At 44.5% G+C, this 21,561-nt stretch overlaps 3 protein-coding genes across 10 annotated transcripts in view; 2 read left to right on the top strand and 1 right to left on the bottom strand.

Annotated features, from left to right (window-relative positions):
- Window positions 1–1,721: 1,721 nt before the first annotated feature.
- On the top strand, window positions 1,722–2,826 carry LOC135271900 (8-oxo-dGDP phosphatase NUDT18). Its single transcript, XM_064370019.1, has 2 exons — window positions 1,722–2,010; window positions 2,246–2,826. Exons 1-2 carry the CDS (start codon window positions 1,764–1,766, stop codon window positions 2,824–2,826), a joined length of 828 nt encoding a protein of 275 aa, XP_064226089.1. The 5' UTR covers window positions 1,722–1,763.
- Window positions 2,827–8,049: 5,223 nt separating this feature from the next.
- SMIM19 (small integral membrane protein 19) lies at window positions 8,050–17,895 on the bottom strand. 3 transcript variants are annotated; one of them, XM_021675833.2, is made up of 4 exons: window positions 17,791–17,895; window positions 12,785–12,922; window positions 10,620–10,744; window positions 8,050–8,621 (listed from the first exon to the last, which is right to left on the bottom strand). In XM_021675833.2, the coding sequence occupies exons 2-4, from the start codon at window positions 12,916–12,918 to the stop codon at window positions 8,557–8,559; spliced, it is 324 nt and encodes a 107-aa protein (XP_021531508.1). In that variant the 5' UTR covers window positions 12,919–12,922; window positions 17,791–17,895; the 3' UTR covers window positions 8,050–8,556. The 3 variants fall into 3 exon arrangements, with proteins under 3 accessions (XP_021531508.1, XP_064226103.1, XP_021531509.1); XM_064370033.1 differs by having other exon boundaries at window positions 17,782–17,890; XM_021675834.2 differs by lacking the exon at window positions 17,791–17,895 and adding an exon at window positions 17,689–17,740.
- Window positions 17,756–21,561, top strand: part of SLC20A2 (solute carrier family 20 member 2) — a 116,506-nt gene continuing 112,700 nt past the window's right edge. For 2 of the 6 annotated variants that reach the window (XM_064370023.1, XM_064370022.1), the window contains exon 1: window positions 18,261–18,477. The gene's annotated coding sequence lies outside the window, so the exon portion shown is untranslated. Of the gene's footprint in view, window positions 17,857–18,260; window positions 18,478–18,586; window positions 21,541–21,561 lie in introns of those variants that run through there. The other 4 variants (XM_064370027.1, XM_064370026.1, XM_064370028.1 and 1 more) reach the window with 4 other exon arrangements.

Here is a 21,561-nt window from a genome sequence, read left to right as displayed (position 1 = left end):
ATATATAATATTTTACCATATGTTTGTCAGAAACCATCTTTTTATATACCTGCCTTTGTAACTCTCCCATTCGCCCCTGGGCAAGCATTTCTTCCCTGTCTAATCTTCACATTTCTCAATATTGCAAAAGTTCAGGACTGGAAGAGTCACTCACACATTCACTTTTATTCATGTCTAAGGTGGTGACCAAAAGGTTGTCTGCTGTCCTCTGTCTTCCTGTCTCAAAGGGATGAGACAAGAGAGTTGACAGCCCTGTTTTAAATGGATTCAAAACCGTAGAATCACTTTTTTTTCTTTTTTGAGACGGAGTTTCCCTCTTGTTGCCCAGGCTGGAGTGCAATGGCGCAATCTCAGCTCACCGCAACCTTCGCCTCCTGGGTTCAAGTGACTCTCCTGCCTCAGCTCCTGAGTAGCTGGAATTACAGGCAATGCGCCACCACACCCGGTTAATTTGTATTTTTAGTAGAGACAGGGTTTCTCCATGTTGGTCAGGCTGGTCTCGAACTCCCGACCTCAGGTGATCTGCCTGCTTTGACCTCCCTGAGTGCTGGGATTACAGGCGTGAGCCACCGTGCCCAGCCAGAATCAATTTTTTTTTTTAAGGAGTTCCAGTGCATTTAATAATCTTGATGGGGAAGAGCTGACATTCTGATTGCGAATGTTTAAGATGATACAGGAGGGCCGAGTGCGGTGGCTCACGCACTTTGGGAGGTTGGGAGTTTGAGACCAGCCTGACCGATATAGTGAAACCCTGTCTCTACTAAAAATGCAAAAATTAGGCGGGCATGATGGTGCATGCCTGTAATCCCAGATACTCAGGAGGCTGTGGCAGGAGAATCACTTAAACCTGGGAGGTGGAGGTTGCAGTGAGCCAAGATCGCCCCATTGCACTCCAGCCTGGGCAACAAGAGCGAAACTCCGTCTTGATTAAAAAAAAAAAATGAGAGAGGAGAGCAGAATCGGAAGTGTTCGCCAAACAAGAAGCTGGTGTTTAGTTAATTGTTTACATGATGTGATTTCAGAGGCCATAAAGACTTTCTTATCTCTAAGAATTACCACTGCTCTCTAATGTCTAAAAACTTCATTTCCCTCCTATTGAAAGCTCTGTTAAAATACAGAGCAAACACCCTGCAGGTGTAACTCTTCGACTGTTATCAGTCATCCAGACTTTTGTGCAAGTGTTTCAGATTCCTTTCTGGAAGTAGGCTTTGGTAGGGAACAGGAAGATACTGGATACTAGGGGACTAAGTAGAGAAGAAAGAAGCGTAAGCTTGTCTCAGACACCTTAGGCACCTCACCTGTTTTTCAGTTTTATTGATGACTGGTATGAGAGGAAAAACAAAACCTGGTTTTTTGTTTGTTTTTTTTTTTTTCTTTCAAGGTAGAGGTCGGGGGTCGTGTTTCAAAGCCAGACCCCAGGGTGAGGATCCATCACAAACAGTTCACAGGCCACGCCGTTGGAGACAAGAGATACCCAAAGACATGTACAGACATAAATCAGTGCAAGACTGACACATGGTGACTTTCACTCTGGGGCCTCATCTCCAGCCCCTGTAGCGGCTTCCAGGAATCTCAGCCCTTTCTCAAGTGGAAGTCTTCTTAACTCCAGAGGGGGACTAATTGCAGGGAGGAGAAGGTTGCAGCCCCCAGCAACTTAAAGGCAGGTCTCCCTCAGCGCTAGCTGGTTTAAGGGCATCCACCCAGAGGGGACTCTCGGGCGACTGCGTTTGAGATGCCCCCTGGTCCCGGGGCTCGGCAAGGCTATGGCAAGAAATGAAGATGCTCTCTCCCCTCAGGATGAGGTGCTACTGGTCCAGGAAGCCAAGAGAGAGTGCCGGGGGTCGTGGTACCTGCCTGCGGGGAGAATGGAGCCCGGGGAGTCCATCGTGGAGGCACTGCAGCGGGAGGTGAAGGAGGAGGCGGGGCTGCACTGTGAGCCCGAGACACTGCTGTCCGTGGAGGAGCGGGGCCCCTCCTGGGTCCGCTTCGTGTTCCTCGCTCGCCCCACAGGTATGGCCTACCTGGAGGCAGTGTGAACAGGGCCAGTTGACATCTTTTCCCCAGCTGCTTGGTGAGGTGAGCCCCTCCACAGCCAGTCCTGTTATGGCTGGCAGAGTCTGGCATGGGCAGATTCCAGCCTGCAGGCTGGGGGCCTCTCTCCTGGGTCAGGGATGTCTGTTGACGCTGCCAGTCCCGCACTTCTCTCCACAGACCCTCCCTGCCCCATCCCCCACATCTCCCCCAGGTGGAATTCTCAAGACTTCCAAGGAGGCTGATGCAGAGTCCCTGCAGGCTGCCTGGTACCCACGGACCTCCCTGCCCACTCCGCTGCGAGCCCATGACATCCTGCACCTGGTTGAGCTAGCCGCCCAGTATCGCCAGCAAGCCAGGCACCCACTCCTTCTGCCCCAGGAGCTGCCCTGTGATCTGGTCTGCCAGCGGCTCGTGGCCACCTTTACCAGTGCACAGGCAGTGTGGGTGTTGGTTGGCACAGTGGGGATGCCTCACTTGCCTGTCACTGCCTGTGGCCTCAGCCCTACGGAGCAGAGGGGTGGCATGAAGATGGCCGTCCTGCGGCTGCTGCAGGAGTGTCTGACCCTGCACCACTTGGTGGTGGAGATCAAGGGGCTGCTTGGACTGCAGCACCTGGGCCGAGATCACACTGATGGCATTTGTCTGAATATGCTGGTGACCGTGGCTTTTCAGAGCCCAGGGATCCAGGATGAACCCCCAAAGGTTCGTGGTGAGAACTTCATTTGGTGGAAGGTGACGGAGGAAGGCCTGCAAAGCCAGCTCCTCCAGCGGCTTCAGGGAAGCCATTTATGAAATGGATTCATAAATGCTTTTTCTATAAATTAACAAACTTCAAGCTTATAGAAAAAGTTATTCCGGCTGGACGTGGTGGCTCATGCCTGTAATCCAAGCACTTTGGAGGCCAAGGCGGGCGGATATCCTGAGGTCGGGAGTTCAAGACCAGCCTGACCAACATGGTAAAACCCCGTCTTAAAAAAAAAAAAAAGAAAAAGTTATTCCAGTGCAATAAACTCCTACACGCTTTTAATCTCCACTTGGTAAAAGCCCCTCTTGCTTCATCCGTGTTTCTCCTCATCTGTTCATTCACATGCCTGTAGTTTGCTAAGAACTGAGTTTCTATCTGCTGTCACTTCTCTTTAAGCCAAATAGTTTTTAGTATTTCTTGTATAACAGATCTGCTGCTGATAGATCCTTTCAACGATTATTTATCTAAAAGTATTTCATTTATCTGAATGTATTTGTAATAGCTGCTTTAAAGTTCTTATCTGTTGGCTGGGCACAGTAGCACACGTTTGACAAGGGCAGATGGCTTGAGTCCAGGAATTGGAGACCAGCCTGGGCAAGGTGGCAAAACCCCATCTCTACTGAAAACACAAAAAATTAGCTTGGCATAGTGGTGTATGACTGTAGTCCCAGCTACTCAAGAGGCAGAGTTGGGAGGATCACCCGAGCCCGGGTGGTCAAGGTTACAGTGAGCTGTGATTGTGCCACTGCACCCAAGCCTGGGTCACTGTGAGCTGGCCTTCTATTGACTGCTTTTTCTCGGCTATAACTGCATTGTCTCATTTTTTTTCTCTCTGCCTGTGGGTCTCATTTTCTGTTCTGATCTCACTTTCCTGTTCTTCTCAAATTCCTGTAATTTTTTATGGCATATTGGGCATCGTGAATAATACAAAGTCTCTAGATTCCGTTATCTTCCTCTGAAAAGTGCTGATTTTTGTTCTAGCAAGCAAAATTAATTTGACAAGACTCAAATGGCAATTCCTGTGGTGGAAGCAGCTGAAAACTGCTCAGTTCTTTCAGCTTTTTTTTTGAGATGGAGTCTTGCTCTGTCACCCACGCTAGGGTGCAGAGGTGTGATCTCAGCTCACTGCAACCTCGGCCTCTTCAGCGATTTGCTTCCTGCCAGGCTCCTGAGAGACTACAGACGCAGAGTTGAAGGATCAGCCAAAGACTTGCCCAAATTTACATGCAGTTTTTCTGTGGTTCACTTCTTTCTGGGATGTCCCCATCACTGTCATCTCTCCAGAGTCCCTGAGTGCTGACCTCAGACTCCTCCATCCACAGGACTGTGGCTTTCTGCCTGTGTTCTCCCATAGTCCTGAGCTGTGGACTGGGAAATGTCTTCAGGCAAAAAACCATAGAAATGAGAATCTCAACCGGTGACCTTTCAAGGGTCATCTTCTTTCTGGTTTCTCTGTGTAGGGTTACCTCCAAACAGTTTTTAAAAATATTTTGTCCTGAACTCACTGTCACTATCTCCAAGAGTCAGTGTGACACGATTACCTCTGCCATTACCAGCAGAGACTACACTTTTAAAAAACACCCAAAAAATCACCACTATAAACTATTCCAAGTAAGCTAATTAAGTAGTTACTGAGCACTCCCTTTGGCCTAGTTACTCTGCCAATACTAGGTACTAGAACTCCTTTCAGTTATAAAGAATTCTATTAAAGTCAACTTGAATGGGCCTAGTTCTTCTGACCTCGAAATAAAGATATGATTCAGAGACATGACGATCCCTTCTCCCTACCCACTGAAAAGGAGTCACGTGCATGTTCACTTGCTTTCTCACTCTCTTTCACTTGAACCACTTACGTGGTTCACTTTCTCAAGAAGTTCTGATTGCTGAGCCCAGAAGCATTTGCAGTTAACAACACCAAATCAGTTATAGTTAAAAATTCTCAATTTTCTCTGGCTAGTTTGAAATTTGTCAAAACATGTATTCATAAAAACCCCAGAGACAGAACACTCTTTGCTAACAGTAAGACCTCTGTCACGTCTCCATTTGAAAGAAAGGAAACTCTGGCACTAGAAACATCACCCTGAAAGAGATGAAAGCATAGTGCTCCTTCAGCATCAAAACTGGGGCCCGGGCGGGGCCGCCCCTTTGACTTTCCCAGCTTCCTATCTGGATTGTGGAATGATACTCATCTCCACAAATGGTCTTAGTTTCTTACTATATCTAAATAAAATAAAGGTAAGGCTGGGCTCGGTGGCTCATGCCTGTAATTTCAGCACTTTGGCAGACGGAGGTGGGTGGATCACCTGAGGTCAGGAATTGGAGACCAGCCTGGCCAACACAGTGAAACCCCATCTCTATGAAAACTACAGAAGTTAGCCGGGCGTGGTGGCACATTCCAGTAATCCCAGCTACTCAGGAGGCTGAGGCAGGAGAATCACTTGAACCCAGGAGGCAGAGGTTGCAGTGAGCCGAGATTATGCCTACGCACTCCAGCCTGGGTGACAGAGTGAGACTCCAACTCAAATAAATAAATAAAATAAAGGTAGAGGTTTCATTGATCTGAGGTCCAATGCCGAATGCCACTTATTTAGGGTTAGAGGTCAAACAAGGCTTGCATGTCTGCTATGGGAGTGTGTAGGGTTCACCACCTTAGTTCTCACTTGAGTTCCTCATTCCCACTCTTAAATCTTCCTTCAAGACCTGTCTCACTCACACAGGCTTATGGGAGGATAAAGGGGGATGTAAAAAAAAGAGGTGGGATGTTTTTCCCGCTTTATACCTTTGTCTAAGTTTGGCTCTGGCTTCATTAGGGAGCCACGTGGGAAATGCACTGACTGAGCTCCTGCCCCCACCCTCTGGTCCTCACTATTTTGAACATGTTGGAGGTTGTTCAGTGTCCTATTTCCATCGGTTTTCTGGCACCTATTCTGCTATTAGAGTAGCCTATGGAAGAGAATCACATACAGCAAGCACAGGAGAAACACCCCAGAACCAAGCACTGAATGAATGACTTGCTCTACACAAGGTTCTCTTGTTCCTTCTCCTTTCTTTTCTAGGTTAAATTGATTCTTATATCATCTTAACATCTGAAACTATTTTTTATTACGATTTTATCTTATTTCTAGTGAATACTTAAAATACTTCTGATGTTACAGCAGTTTTACCATAAACCTTGCATGTCATTTTCCGATGAATCATGAATAACTCAACCAGACACAGCGTGAGGTCAACAGCAAACATCTGTGCCCTTGGAGGCGGCCTTCTCCCCTTTGCGCAGCTGGCTGGCATCAGCTAAACAGCCAGTTACTTAACACACTCAAGCTGTGCACCAGGGCAGGCTGACCAGTGCTTACTACTGAGTATCTTACACATTAAAAAGGGAAGATGAAACCAGAAAAAGAATACAAGGGTTAATTACTAGCTTATTAGTCGTTCCATTTTTCTTCCAAAGAAAACAGTTCTGTTGAGTCTCAGGTGGACGCGGGCAGAAGCAGGCCAGCCAGGCAGCGCAGCTTTGAAGTGTGGCTCCAGGGCTCGCGCTCTCCCCAGTTCAGCTGTCGAAGCAAGGAAGACTTCAAAGCCGGCCTGCTGCTGTTCCTGCCAGTGGGGTGTGTGCAATTCCCATCAGTTTGCTTTAAGGAAAAATCAGAGAGGAATTCATCCTCTCACTTGCCAGGGTTTGATGCTCACCAAACAATCTACTAGAGTTTGTAGTTATGACCGTCTCTATCTAGTGGACACAAAGAAATCAATTCATTACATTGTGTGGCTTATATTTATTTATGTACATTAATTGCATAAATCTGATAGCCAGTTTGTGTAATTTGTCCAGATTGTGACACACGTCAGTGACAAGGAAACCACTCCAGCTGCTGATTAAATTCACTGCCCCTGGAAATATACGGTAGTTCTCCTAGGCAAAGGAAAGTTTAGAAGACTGTCCCCTTGTTGCTCTGCTACTCCAGCCCGTAATTACAACTGTTTATAATCCTTTAGTCAGATTTAAATTCTACATATAGGCAGTAGACTCAAACTCCTTTGTGAGTTAAAAATGAATTATTCTATTTGGTCAATTCATCTTGTACAATATATACATTTTTGAACAACACATTTTTTAAAGTAAATGCCATTTCCCTGAATGATTTTATTTGGTCTAAACCTTATTTTTTATTTAAAATATATATTTCATTTTACAATAATAAAGGGAAAAAGAGATAATACCTGAAGTTATTAACTTTTTTTTTTTAATGAGATGAAGTCTTGCTCTGTTGCCTAAGCTGGAGTGTAGCGGTACAATCTCGGCTCACTGCAACCTCTGCCTCTCGGGTTTAAGTAATTCTCCTGCCTCAGCTTCCCAAGTAGCTGGGATTACAGGTGCACATCATCACACCTGGCTAATTTTTTTATTTTTAGTAGAGACAGGGTTTCACCATGTTGGCCAGGCTGGTCTCAAACTCCTGACCTCGTGATCCTCCCACCTCAGCCTCCCAAAGTGCTGGGATTACAGGTGTGAGCCACTGCACCCGGCCAACTAACTCTTATAATTGAAAATAGCTCTAGTTCAAAAACAGATTCTTTGAATTACATGGACAATTAAACTTCCCCACCACTACCCAGTCAGCTTTTATTTAAATAAATATGAAAAATTAGGTAAAAACAGAATGGGAAAAGATATGAGGCTTTTTGGGAAAGCTTAGCATGCTAAAAATGCAGAAGTAACCAGACAGCAACATTCACCAGTGGTAGTAGGAACGCCTCGCCAGTGGTAGTAGGAACGCCTCGCCAGTGGTAGTAGGAACGCCTCGCCAGTGGTAGCACTACGACCGCAGAGTTGCCAACACCAACACAGAGGCACCCATTTATTCAACAGCAGGGCCCCAGGATGGCCTAAAATAGAGCTACCAGGTGGAAATGAAAGTCCTCGGAGCATAATTAATGAGGAAAAAATCTAGTTACAGAAAGCTTCTAAAATCATCACAGGAATATGCATCATGATGTAGAAAGGACAGTCTACCATACAAGTTCTGAAGAAGCAAAGATTATCAATTAAAAAGCTGTCAACGCATATTCAGGAGGCTGAGGCAAAAGAAGCCCTTAAAACCAGGTGGCGGAAGCTGCAGCGAGCTCAGATCATGCCACTGCACTCCAGCCTGGACGACAATGAGAGACTCAGTCTCAAAAAAGAAAAAAAAAACACACAAACAACTGTTAACAACAAAAACAAATTAATCTGTTATTAATATCACACACAGAATATCATCAAAGAGGAAGTTATTCCAATGGCTGCATTTTTATTTTTTAATATTGCAAAATGTTCTAATCACAACAAATTAATCTGTTATTGATATCACACTTATCACAGAATATAATCAAAGAGGAAGTTATTCCAATGGCTGCACTTTTATTTTTTAATATTGCAAAATGTTCTAATCACAGTGGCATAAACTCCAGGATTCCCGCTTCCCAAGATGTGTTTTTATTTCTGATTGTATCCTGAAGGAATCAGAGGTCTTTGCAAGGTAAAGCCACCATCACTGGTTACATAGATCCTTGGTATGTGCAGGCTTCATGTGTCAAGGCCTTTTGAGCCATTTTGTATTTACCTAACAACGACTTGGAGATGCAATTAAAAAAAGCAAAACGCACAAAACAGTTGGGAAAAAGTCACAAGTAAAATAATTTTATGCAGACAGAAGTTGTTTTTAAAGCTGTTCATGATTTAGTAGAAAGAATTAGGAGCTTGCAACAATTACTTAGGTTGCTCATTTTCTGAGGTTTCATTCCAATGAGAGCTGCACACTGTCAGCCTGGTTTTGTGGCTGCTGACAGTCGTACTTCCTTGCTATTCACAAACACAACAATAAGAAAAAGACGTAACATTAATAAAACTGCAAAATGATCACTACCTAACATCATTAAATTATAGTAAAGTCACAGTTTCAATAAAGAATTAGTTTATGTTTGTTTTACAGATAGAGTCTCACTCTGATGCCTGGGCTGCAGTGCAGTGGCACAATCACAGCTCACTGCAGCCTCAACCTCTTGGGCTCAAGCAATCCTCCCACCTCAATTGTCAAGTATCTGGGACCACAGACAGACACCACCACATCCAGCTAATTTTTAATTTTTTTTGCAAAGATAAAGTCTCGCCACATTGCCTAGGCTGGTCTTGAGCTCCTGGCCTCAAGTGATCCTCTCACCTCAGCTTCTTAAAGTGCTGCGATTACAGGTGTAAGCCACTGTGCCTAGCTAAGTAATTAGTTTTCTATCTTTCCATCAAAAACAAAAAAATCAAAACTGTGGGTTTACAATTGTATCTGCTGTGTTACTGAGCACATTACTGACAGCAGATAACCTGTTTTGCATAGGTATCAACAAAAGCTTAGTTCTTATAATTTTTCAGAGCTCCTGGCTCTGTATGTATCTATGTATCTATATATGTATGTATCTGTGTATGTATGTATATATGTATGTATATATGTATGTATCTATGTATGTGTGTATGTATCTATGTATGTATCTATGTATACATGTACGTATGTATGTATCTATGTATGTATCTATGTATGTACGTATCTATGTATGTATGTATATATGTATGTAATGTATGTATGTATATATGTATGTATATATGTACATATGTATATATGTATGTATGTATCTATGTATGTATGTATTTGTAAGATAAAGTTTCACTCTTGTCCTCCAGGCTGGAGTGCAATGGTGCAATCTTGGCTCATTGTGACCTGTCTCCTGGGCTCCAGCGATTCTCCTGCCTCAGCCTCCTGAGTAGCTGGGATTACAGGCATGTGCCACCACCCCTGGCTAAGTTTTGTATTTTTAGTAGAGACGGGGTTTCACCATGTTGGCCAGGCTGGTCTCGAACTCCTGACTTCAAGTGATCTGCCTGCCACGGCCTCCCAAAGTTCTAGGATTGCAGGTGTGAGCCAGCACGCCCGGCCCCAGGCTCTGAATTTTTTTTTTTTTTAACAATACTTATTTTTTTTAAAAGGATGTTTTTTAATGTGGTAAAATATACATAACATAAACCTTACCATTTTAACCATTTGTAAGTGTAGAGTTCAGTGGCATTACATACATTCATGTTGCTGTGACCATCACTATCATCCATCCACAGAGCTGTTCTCATCCCTAACTGAACTCTGGACCCAATAAACTCCCTATTCCCCTCTTCTGCAGCGCCTGGCAACCACCATTCTATTTTGAGTCTCTATGATTTGCCTCACGTAAGTGAAATAGTCCAATATGTGTCCTGTTGTGATTGGCTTATTTCACTTAGTATACGTCTTCAAGGTTCATCCATGTGTAGCATGTCAGAATGTCCTTCCTTTAAGGGCTGAGTAACATTCTATGGTATGCACCATACTTCGTTTATTCATTCATCTGTTGAGGACATGAGGCCGATTTCCACCTTTTGGCTATTGTGAATAATGCTGCCATGTTGAATTAAGTTATATGTCTTATTTTGAGCCAGTAACAAATGAAATGGTGTAAAATACAAAAGGAACAAAGGATATCTGAAAAATGTATTAAACATTTGAAAATAGTACTAAGTTTCTTTTTTTTTTTTTTGGGACAGAGTCGCCCAGGCTGAAGTGCAGTGGCGCGATCTTGGCTCACTGCTATCTCTGCTGCCCGGGTTCAAACGATTCTCCCGACTCAGCCTCCTGAGTAGTTGGGATTACAGGCAACTGCCACCGCACCTGGCTTTTAAGTTTCATTACTTATAATTTTTAATAACCTTTTACTAAATGAACTTAATTCCAGAAAATCTATTTAAACGTGCATATGCGTATCTTTCAGTACAGAATATACTTACAAATGGAATACATTTCCAGTTGTTGTCTTAAACGAATCTTGCTTAGCGTGTCATAGAAGTTGGGCTCTGACAAAGTTTCTTCTGTAGGTGGCACGCTGAATATCCTCATAATTCTCCTTTTGTTCCTAAAACACAAAATCCATGCAGAAGAGATATCTGTATTAATGTCACGTTGTAAGATGCTCATGACCCCGGTCATCAGGAGCTATGGTAAACGGACTGAAACCACAGCAAGCCCATTTTACTTTCCATTTTGTCTTTGGGAGCTGCTTCCTTGGCTCAAAGTATTTTTTCTTTCGCTAAAAAGTATGAGGCTATAACTGAGAAAAGTAAGTAGCTGAACACATCCATTTAACACCAAAGTGAAGTTCCTGCAACTGTGATTCTCCTCAATCCCCCAAAAGCCAAATATCCTAAGAGAAAATCAGAAACAAGAAAACAGCTGATTTTTCCTCCCTCTCATGTCATCCAGATAAAGCTAAATTTCTGCCCTGGAGAATAAACTGAATGTGAGCAGAACTTAATTTTGGAAAGTAATGAATAAACATATTTCTTAAATACAATAGCACAGCCTTAGTGAAGACATCTTTTTAAAATTAAGAACAGCATGCCTCCGCTTTTAAAAGAAATGTGGGAAGGCGGCAGCGGCTGTTTATAGAGGCAAGTGGTCACCAGCCGGGTGATCAGTGATGGTCAGGGAGCCTCCTCTCACCAGCCCGAGTTCAGGAGCCCACAGGCCAGCAGCTCCAGGGGGGTTCAGCTGAGATCTGGGCACAAGTGCGGGCTCTGAACAATTCCTCAGACCAAACTTAAATCATTTCTGGATTACTAATTACCTCGAACTCTCTAATGCCTTTTTACCTTGGGAGAGGATACCTGTAAGCAAGCATCTGCAGAACCATCCCAATCTAACACTGCTCTTCCTCTCTAAAGCCTCCCCTACCACCCCCCTTTTTACTGTACTTCTGGGAAAGGAGCCAGGCAGTGTGGAAAAGCAGTTACATTAAGCTACAACATCTGGAATTGAGGCAGGAAATATTTATTGAAGATTTACACTCTGTGGCACACCAAGGACCCAAAGGTAAAAGACAGAAAAGACATGTTGTGGAATGGACAGACACGTCATCAGGTAAGACTAACACTGTTTAATAAGTGCTAGGATAGAGCCATGCACAAAAAAACAAGGAAAAGCTTATACTGGCTGCAGGGAGATGTGCTAAGACGTAGGAGTCAGTGCTTCTGCATTCAGGGACTTAAGCCAAAAAAATGTGCTCAATGAAGGGTGACAATGTTATCATCCCAAGCTAGATGATAAAATTGGGCTATATTAGAAATTACAAAATTGAGAGTTTAGAGCAGCTGGCCTGGGGGCCGAGAGCTGTACTTAAGTCTCCATTTCTTAAAGCAATGGGTTTTTTTTTTTTGAAACGGAGTCTTACTTTGTCGCCCAGGCTGGAGTGCAGTGGCACAATCTCAGCTCACTCCATCCTCCTCCCAAGTTCAAGCAATTCTCCCGCCTCCGCCTCCCGAGTAGCTGGAGTTACAGGCTCATGCCATCACACCCAGCTAATTGTTGTATTTTTAGTAGAGATAGGGTTTCACTGTGTTGACCACGCTGGTCCTGAACTCCTGACCTCAGGTGATTCACCTGCCTTGGCCTCTCAAAATGATGGGAATACAGGTGTGAGCCACCATGCCCTGCCAGCAATGAGGTTTTCAGAATCAATGCTTGAGACCACAGTAGACCATGTCTTTCAGCACTAGAACAAAAATGATAAATCTTTTTTTTCAGATGGAGTCTCGTTCTGTTGCCAGGCTGGAGTGCAGTGGCGCAATCTAGGCTCACTGCAACCTCCGACTCCCTGGTTCAAGCAATTCTCCTGCCTCACCCTCCCGAGTAGCTTGGATTACAGGCATACGCCACCACGCCCAGCTAATTTTTGTATTTTTCGTAGAGACGGGGTTTCACCATGTTGGCCAGGAAGTTCTTAATCTCCTGACCTCATGATCTGCCTGCCTCAGCCTCCCAAAATGCTGGGATTACAGGCGTGAGCCACCTCTCCTGGCCTGATGAAATTATTTTTATGAATTCATTTCTTATTTCTTAAACTTGCAAAACTTGTAAAATGCACAGTTTTTATCTACCCTGAGAAACAACAATTTACCTTTTGGCATACATGAAGAGACCGAAGCTAACAAGGATGACTATCAAGTAAACATTGGTGGCTTCATTCCAGGCTTCGTGAACAGTATAGTCAATAGAACCATCGTCACCCATCACTCCGTAACCCCCAGCCATGGGGCTGTAAGAGAGAAAACAAAGCAAGGTTTCTTTTAATTAATGATGGGGAAGGGCTGGCAAACATATGGCCTACTGGCCAAATCCAGTCCACCACCTGTTTGTGTGCGGCCCATGAGCCAAGAATGGGATTTACATTTCTAAATGGCACATTTAAATGGTGCAGTTGGCCCTCTACATCTGAGGGTTCTGCATCCAAATAATCAACCAACTGTCAATGGAAAGTATTTGGAAAAAAAAATACAAAATTTTAAAAGTACATTACACCAGCTATTTACATAACATTTACATTGTATTAGGTATTATAAATGCTTAGAGATGATTTAGAGTATACAGAGGATGTGCTTAGGTTATGTGCAAATACTATGCCATTTTATAACAGCACTTGGGCATCCACAGATTTTGATTATCTAGGGGGTCCTGGCACCAATCTCCAAATACCAAGGATTGACTGCACCTACACAATACCGATTTTGTTTCACAGTCCACAAAACCTAAAATATTCACAATCTGGCCCTTTAAGAAAAAGTTTAAGGCTGGGCGTGGTGGCTCAAGCCTATAATCCCAGCACTTTTGGAGTACAGGGTGGGTAGATAGAGAGGTCAGGAGATTGAGACCATCCTGGCCAACGTGGTGAAGATCTGTCTCTAATAAAAATGCAAACATTAACTGGGTGTGGTGGCTTGAGCCTGTAATCTCAGCTTCTCAGGAGGCTGAGGCAGGAGAATCGCTTAAACTCGGGAGGCAGAGATTGCAGTGAGCCAAGACTGCACCACTGCACTCCAGCCGGGCGACAGAGTGAGACTCTGTTTCAAAAAAAAAAAGAAAAGAAAAGAAAAGAAAAAGTTTAACAATCAGGCAGCTAGATAATTAGGCCACATTATGCATTTCCCCTTATGTTTGACTTTGACAGATCCTACAGAATGGTTAAAATTCGGGATATAAAATAATATTATGAAAAGGACAGAGCTTGAAATGTTATTGCAGCTTCCAAAGTGTAACACCCAGAGGAAAGCAACAGAATACTTTAAAATAGAGACTTGGTCAGGCATAGTGGCACATGCCTGTAATCCCAAAACTCTAGGAGGCTGAGGCGGGCAGATCACCTGAGGTCAGGAGTTCAAGACCAGTCTGGCTAACATGGTCTGTCTCTACTAAAAATACAAAAATTAGCTGGGCATGATGCTGGGTGCCTATAATCCCAGCTACTTGGCAGCTAAGGCAGAAGAACTGAAACTGAGAGGTGGAGGTTACAGTGAGCCGAGATTGTGCCACTGCACTGCAGCCTGGGCAACAGAGTGAGACTCTATCTCAAAACAAACAAACAAGACACAGAGACTCCACACCTGGCTGTGCTGCTGGAACAGGGCTGCACAGCAGCCTAGCAAAAATGTGACAGCCAGAGCACGGCTCTCTCACCCGCCACGCCTCCCACGCTGGAAAACGTTTGGAGCTTTATCTAGTTTTGGCCTCCTGGCCAAATTTGGTTGAAAGCAGCTATGGGATGAAAAGACACATTTTGCTATTGACACAGCTGTGACATCTACCCTAGGAAAAGCATTCTTTGGACATTCCCACAGAAAGTTAGAGTGGTCACAGCAAGTGCATCAAACAGCGAGTAAAAGTAATGACTTCTTATTTGTGTTTGAGAAGCTAACTGAACTTTTCCTTAAAGAGAAAGTTCCTATTTTGTGTTGGGACATAAAAGGTAAGTCTAAGTAAAATGACCTAATACGTAAAGAAAATCCGGAAGTCTTGCTTTAGACACTCTATATACAAGAGAAAAATGGACAAATACAGGTGATAACTGCACTGTAGTTTCTGAGAACCAAGAAAAAGAGTCTAAAAAGTTGCCTGGTGATTTTTTCTATGCTGCCTACTACAATGAAGGGATTGCAAAAATTCTTCCACTAAAATGTCTTGCAGGAGTCCAAGCTGTAAGCCTCCACAGCGTTCATTAGTGTAGATCTGGCCAGGTAGTTAATATGTACGTATTGAGGACAGAGTTCTTTCTTCCAGTTTTACCTCTATATAAAAAGAACAAAATTTCAGGACAGGTCTATTCCTAAGCTACATGGCATGTTCCTGCCTTTCTGACAACTTGCCTTTGTCAGACGTTTAGGGACATACTGGACTCCTTTAGAATAAAGTGAGTATCATGAACAGCCATTTAACTTAAAACTCTTCCCACTGAGGGCAGGAGTGATTCCACTGAAGTAACTATTGGTGTCTGTTGAATACAAAGACTGGTCTTGTGCAAATTAGCCAGGCAACAATAAAAACAGAACTTAAATTGTAACAATTTGCAGAATGCAGTATCTGAATATTATTTAAACACTAGACTATACCAATTCCTAGATACTGGAGACTGGCGGTGGATTTTTTGGAGTGAGAGGTATTTGGCATATTGACAGTTTCAATTCTTATTCCTCAAAACCAAATTCTAGAGTTCCTCTCAATGTAACTTTATGGTTTATAGTAAGTAATCAGCCTACTTTAGACATGGAAACTTTTGGAAGCCCAGACACTATAACTGTCTTTATAATTTATGGGATCTCAAACTTCATTGGTGCCAAAGTGTAAAATAGCAACAACCACCACCGTGTTTGGCAAAAATAAGATGACTTTCTGTGTCTGATTTGAGATGCTCCAGAAGGCTCAGGACAATTATGCAGCAAGCGAAGCAGCTTTCAGAATTGGGACTTATTAACAAATTAGGCAAGAAACAGGGAGCCATACAGCACTGGCCACTAGAACATTTCACGGGTGCCATTTAGCTAACAAATTACAAAATGCTTCCTATTTTCTAGTGACAAAATGGATCTGAACCAGGTTAATTTCTTGATGTAATTTTTCACACGTTTCTGTTCATGTGCCACTCAGTAAATGGTATATTCCTACCCAAAGCGCGACTTCCTCCTGCCTCAAATATGCAGGCCTTTAATTATACTTAGGAAAAAATTTCTAATTACTGCTGACACAGAATGGTTAAATTTTGACGTGAATTATACAACCTATATTATACAACATGATTGCTATGTCATGAGGTCACTCTTCCGTGTTTTCAGGGACAGGCACTTGAGTTATTTTTAGGAGTGTAGTTGTGAAAGATTTACAGAGGGGAGGCCTTTACCACCCAGTCCTCAGTCATGACCAATGGCACGACTTGGTAAGGCTGCTAGGAGTAAGGAGTGGTCTGATCCTGAGTCACAGGACATACCCATGGCCCACATGCAGCCTGAACTATGACCCCGTCCCCTCCTCCCCGGCATGCCACAGTGTAACCAAGTGTACACATATACACCTGTTGCCTGCTTACTGCATACCACCACAGCCTTCCTTGGGAATCTAAAGCAAAACACCTTTTTTCACATTTTCCTGTGATGTAACGCTTGAACTATTTTAGCAAGGAGAGGCTAGGATGGACTGAACTAAGTCCCAAGTAAACATGAGTATCTAATGTCACCAATATATGACAACTAGGGGTTGGTTTTAGATAAACTTTTAGGATGAGAACGACTTTTTCTTTTTATAGAAACAGAGTCTTGCTCTGTCACCCAGGCTGGAGGGCAGTGGTGCGATCTCGGCTTACTGCAGCCTCGACCTCCCGGAATCAAGCAATTCTCCTGTCTCAGCCTCCCAAGTGGTTGGGAATACGGGTGAATGCTACCAGGTCTGGCTATTTTTTAGTTTTTCTTTTTCTTTTCTTTTTTTTTAAGACGGGAAGGGTGGAGCTTGCGTTCGTCTCACTATACTGCCCAGGTTGGTCTTGAGATCCTGAGCTCAGGCAATCAGCCGCCTCAGCCTCCCAAAGTGCTGGGATTACAGGTGTGAGCCACCATGCGCAGCTGAGAGCTACTTTTTCTAGGGACTAAGTGACTGTATCAAAAGCTTTAAAATCTGTGTCGTGATTTTGGGATCCTGATGCCATGTCTAGGTGGTTCTAAAATTCATCACCGCTTGTCATCGTGCCTTGAATGTTAATCACTTTGGTCTCTCACTTAGAACTTTGTGAATACATTGGAACCACTTAGCTCCCAGAGTCCCTTACAACAAAATCCCCTGCATCAATAAATGGGATTTCCTTCTCTCATCCCTCTGAAACACTAAAGGCTTGGGATCCTGAAGCAGAAGGGCACACGCTCACAGGCCTTCATCCAACATCGAGGAAAGCAATTCCCATGTGCTGGGCAGTCAACAGTCACCGAATTATCCCAGCAACCCTCCTGGGCGGCACTAAAGCTCCATTTCACAGGAGAAGAAACTGGGCTGACGGCAGTGGTTATATAACTTGCCCAAAGCCACACGGGCCAAGGTGTGGAGGCGCGGAGCTGTTACACACACGACTCCCAAACCTGCACTCTTCCAGCTTGTGCCCCGATCCTGAGACCCGCGGAAAGGAGAGGAAATGCAATCCTCTCCCCGGAAGCGGCCCGGACCCGGGGCAGCGAGGCGCTGGGACGTTTCTGCCGCCCGCAGGCTGCGCGTGATTCAGCCTCAACCCTCCCGCTGAGCCCCCGCCGCCCCGGCAGATGGGCGGACGCGACTGGCCCGTGTGCGCTTCCGGAAGCGGGCGCCTGGCTGCTCCCCGCGACGCCGAGGGGCTCCGCGCCGGGGACAGGCAGGTGCTCGGAGCGTCGGGGACCGCGCGGGATCGGGGGGGGGTTGGGCAGCGACCTCCTACCCCTCGCGTCCGGGGCGGAGCGGGGCGGGGCTGGGTGACGCGGCCCCGTCGGAGACCGGGAGGCGCGGGGACGCGAGGCCACTCACGCTGCCGGCTCCGGAGGCGGCACGCGGCCAGTGCTGCTCCGCTCCGGGGCTCTTTCCCCCGGGGTCGGGGCCGGGCGCGCGGGAAACGGTTACCGAGCGGACCTGGACGCCCTCTGCCTTCGTCATTTCCTGCCGGCCGGTCGGTTTCCGGATGAAACGAGGAGCCAGGTCTTTTTTTTTTTTTTTTTTTCCCCTTTCCCCTTTCCAGTTTTTTGAGCCGGAGAGACGCCGCGGCTGCACCGGTGCCGCCCCCGGGCGCGTGAGTGGAGCCGGGCTCACTTCCCCTCCCCCGCCGCGACCCCCGCTTGGGTCGCGCGCGCCGCCTCCCGCGAGCCCCCGGGCCGGACTCGCATCTCCCGCGGGTGGGGGGCGGGCGCCGGCGGGGCTCGCGGTAGCGGCGGGTCGCGTCCCCCGCGCCTGCTGGCCCACGTGGACCTGGCCGTCGCGTGCCGCGCGGCGCCTTTGCGATAACCCGGCGGAAGCGGCGGGGACTCGGCTTTCCCTGCGAGGGCAGTGCGCCTCCCGCTCGGCTGTGCGCGCGCGGGGCGGGACTCTGCGGGGCAGGGGTCGTGTGCGTTGTCCCACCAGGCGCGCCGAAGCCGGGCAGCACAGAGGGTTTCTTTTTGGATCTTGAGAGCATAGAGTCCCTTTTCATATTCACGTGTACTCTTAAGAAAGCGTCTGTTTTCCAAACTGGCTTTCCATTCTCCTCGTCCCAAATGGTGCGTGGCTGACACCGTAGTGTTTTAAAAACTGGATGTGGCCAGGATGCTATATAGCATTGTCAGTGTAAGTGCCTTTTGGGTATTTTTATTTAGTTGTGTAGTGACGTGACAGAAGTGTTTCCCAGCTTGACACAGGTAATGAATTTGCGTAGGATTTCAGCAACAGCGTGGAAGTGATGAGATGTCAGTGGTTGGTGCCACTTTGCAAATAAATGGCCACTGGTCCACGTGCTTCAAGTATTAACTATACAGTTTGAGTAAGTTCTCTAGGACCAGCTGACTGTTATTTATAAGTCATGAAACCCTGCAGAAATGAGCGCTGACATTGAACACTTAACAAGTTTTCTATCCTTTGTGGGTCATCTGTTACAGTTAAACTCACCTTTGTCTAGATTAAGACCATTACGCAATAACATACTAGCTTAATTTACAGTATATATATTTATGTATATTATATATACATAATCATATATATATAATTGCATAGCGTTTAGTTTGATTCTAAAGTTGGAAAATTAGGAAAATAACAAGCAATGTTGAGTACTGATTGTTTGCCGGGCCTGTGCCAAATGGTGTGCATGCTTTATGTCACTTAATTTCAAAAAATTTGAATACGTGCGTTTGATTTCAGTGTGTCCAGATGTGAGACGTGTACATTATTGTTTTGTTTCGCATTCGTTGCCCAGGCTGGAGTTCACTGGCACTATCTCGGCTCACTGCAACCTCCGCCTCCCGGGTTCAAGTGATTCTCCTGCCTCACCCTCCCAAGTAGCTGGGATTACAGACGCCCGCCAACACGCCCAGCTAATTTTTGTATTTTTAGTAGAGATGGGGTTTCACCATGTTGGCCAGGCTAGTATCAAATTCCTGACCCTGGGTGATCCTCCTGCCTTGGCCTCCCAAATTGTTGGGATTTCAGGCATGAGCCCCCACGCCCATCAAACGTGTACATTAAATGCTTGTTTCTGCTTTTGTAAGATAAGAGTGTTGGCAATATAAAATGACGCATAGAGTAAATTAATGTGATTTTCAAGTTGGAAGATGGCTTTACAAATTCATAGAACTACATATTAGTCCCTTTATTTAGGTGCTGAATAGTTTCCAAAGCCCCGTGTCTCTTACTTATCCAAGTTTCCATTATATAACATTGTCACCCAGTGAACAGGCTATGCTAGGACATTGGAAAAAGGTCAATATTGAGAAAGCCCTAATGGCCCCCCTTTCCATATTTAATTTCTAAGTGACAGTCCTAATTAAGGGTAAACAAACATGAAACAAGGCTACTTTTCCAATACCAAACTAAAGAAATGAAAAACAGTGGGCTGGCTGTTACTTTGTTGATGAGTCTAGCACGATTTTACTGGGCATTTGAATGTTAAGGATGTTATTTACATAGTAGGTAGTTGTGAAAGATCTCTGTGCCTGTTTTTAGTTTGCCTTTAAATGTGTTGAACATATGCTTACTATTGAGTCCAGTACTTTGTGCATTAATAAGTTTTTGATTGGATTTAATTGAATAGTTTTGGCTTCCTTAATAAGTTTGTTTTGAAGATGGAATTTAATGATTTGTGTAGGCATAACAGTTCCAACTAACAGTGATTCTGAGATGAGCGTAGGGTCTAACACAGTTCGAATCTTGTTGGGTGTTGAAAGGACTGGAGAGTTGGAGGTGTGTCTTTGTGATTAAAAAAGCATACTGGCACTTAGCTATCAGATGATTCTGGTGGTCCATCTTTGGGAAGGGAAAAGATGAAGAATGCTTTGATAGTCAGTATTTACAAGAGGGTTTCTTAAAGGCATTCTCTTTGGGGAGGGGAGGATTTGGGAGTTGTCATCAATACAAGGATCTTAAAAAGGACGTACATGTTTTTCTTTTGGAGTGAATTTGTGACTGATTCTTGTCACCACATGCATCTTCAGGCACTTTCCCAACTTTGATATTTATGGGCAGTCACTGGTAAATGAAGTAAAGAAGAGGGGAAAAGTGGGGCTGGGTAGGTGGGTAGGTTTTCATTTGGGCAAAGTTTAGAAACTGCACCTCCACAGGCCTCTGTTACGAAAACCATTCCAATAACATTGTATGTGTTTGTAAATCTCTTATGTGTTATTCGTATCAAGAAATATGGAGAATATCCTTTTATGTGCTTTTTAAAGATAAAACTGATTTAGAATACAATATATTACAGTACATGAAAAAATTCAAAATTTTTTTTGTCATTTTTGGAAAAGCATAGTAGTATAATAACAATATTGGCTCCTGTTCATAAAGCATTTAAATGGTGTGTTTCCTATGACAGGAAGACAGTCCTCTCTCAATCCTTCAAAATTTGGCTCTAGATGGAGTGCCCTTTAAGCTGCCTGAATGCGGGGACTTTTTCTGTCTCACTCATTGTTTTTTCCCTGGGGCCTAGAACAGAACCTGGCATACGGAGAGTGCTACGTAAACCTTTGCAGAGTGAGCACCTTACCTGGGGAATCCTCTTTCCGCTTTCCGCTAGTGAAGATCCCACCTGCCTTTAGGTGAGGGCCCCTCCAGCCTGACTTTCTCTGCAGAGCCTGCAGCCCACAATGACTCTTTGAACATTAACTGCGTATACCACACTCTGTGGCAGTTAATCTTTTATAGCTTTATATTGTTACCTGAGTGTTTCATGTATTTTGTTTCCTCGCCCAAAATATAAGCTCTTCAAGGTTAAGGGATGTCCTATTTTTGAGAATTGCTTTGGTATCCAGTATAATATATATGTATATATACAGAGTAGGTTTATATTTACCTATTGAATGAATGTTACATACCATGGGGAGACATCAAAGATAGTCAAAATGGTAGGTAATGTTTTCGTTAGGCAAACCTAGTGTACACATGTGAAACAGTTCTAGAATTTGGAGCTAAATAAGACTTAATATTTATGTCATGCTTAAAATGTACAACAATCCTTTGAAGTAGGTACAATTATTTTCTCATTTTTCAGAGGGAAAAATGGAGACACAGCAAAGTAATTAAGTTTCTTGCTCAAGATCGAACTGGGAGTCATAAGTAGACAGTCTGGCTCTAGACCCAGTGTGGCTTCTCTGGGGAGATTTACTCTATACTTCGAAGAGAGATCTAAGGACTACTCTAGCAGCTGTAAGAGATGCTCTTTTAAAA

Source organism: Aotus nancymaae, unplaced genomic scaffold (genome assembly GCF_030222135.1).
Source record: "Aotus nancymaae isolate 86718 unplaced genomic scaffold, 86718_ANA_hifiasm-v0.15.2.pri h1tg000097l, whole genome shotgun sequence".
In the NCBI taxonomy this organism is placed as follows: domain Eukaryota; kingdom Metazoa; phylum Chordata; class Mammalia; order Primates; family Aotidae; genus Aotus; species Aotus nancymaae.
The sequence above is the reverse complement of the archived record's forward strand: the minus strand, read 5'-3'. Positions and strand labels throughout refer to the sequence as shown.

Bases quoted from the DNA above. Each gene is read 5' to 3' on its own strand.
- LOC135271900 (XM_064370019.1), top strand. From the start codon at position 1,764: ATGGCAAGAAATGAAGATGCTCTCTCCCCTCAGGATGAGGTGCTACTG. The intron at 2,011-2,245 runs GTATGGCCTACC...CATCTCCCCCAG, and splicing joins GTTCCTCGCTCGCCCCACAG to GTGGAATTCTCAAGACTTCC.
- SMIM19 (XM_021675833.2), bottom strand. From the start codon at position 12,918: ATGGCTGGGGGTTACGGAGTGATGGGTGACGATGGTTCTATTGACTAT. The intron at 10,745-12,784 runs GTAAATTGTTGT...TTTGTGTTTTAG, and splicing joins CTCTTCATGTATGCCAAAAG to GAACAAAAGGAGAATTATGA. The intron at 8,622-10,619 runs GTAAGTATATTC...GTTTGTGAATAG, and splicing joins ACTGGAAATGTATTCCATTT to CAAGGAAGTACGACTGTCAG.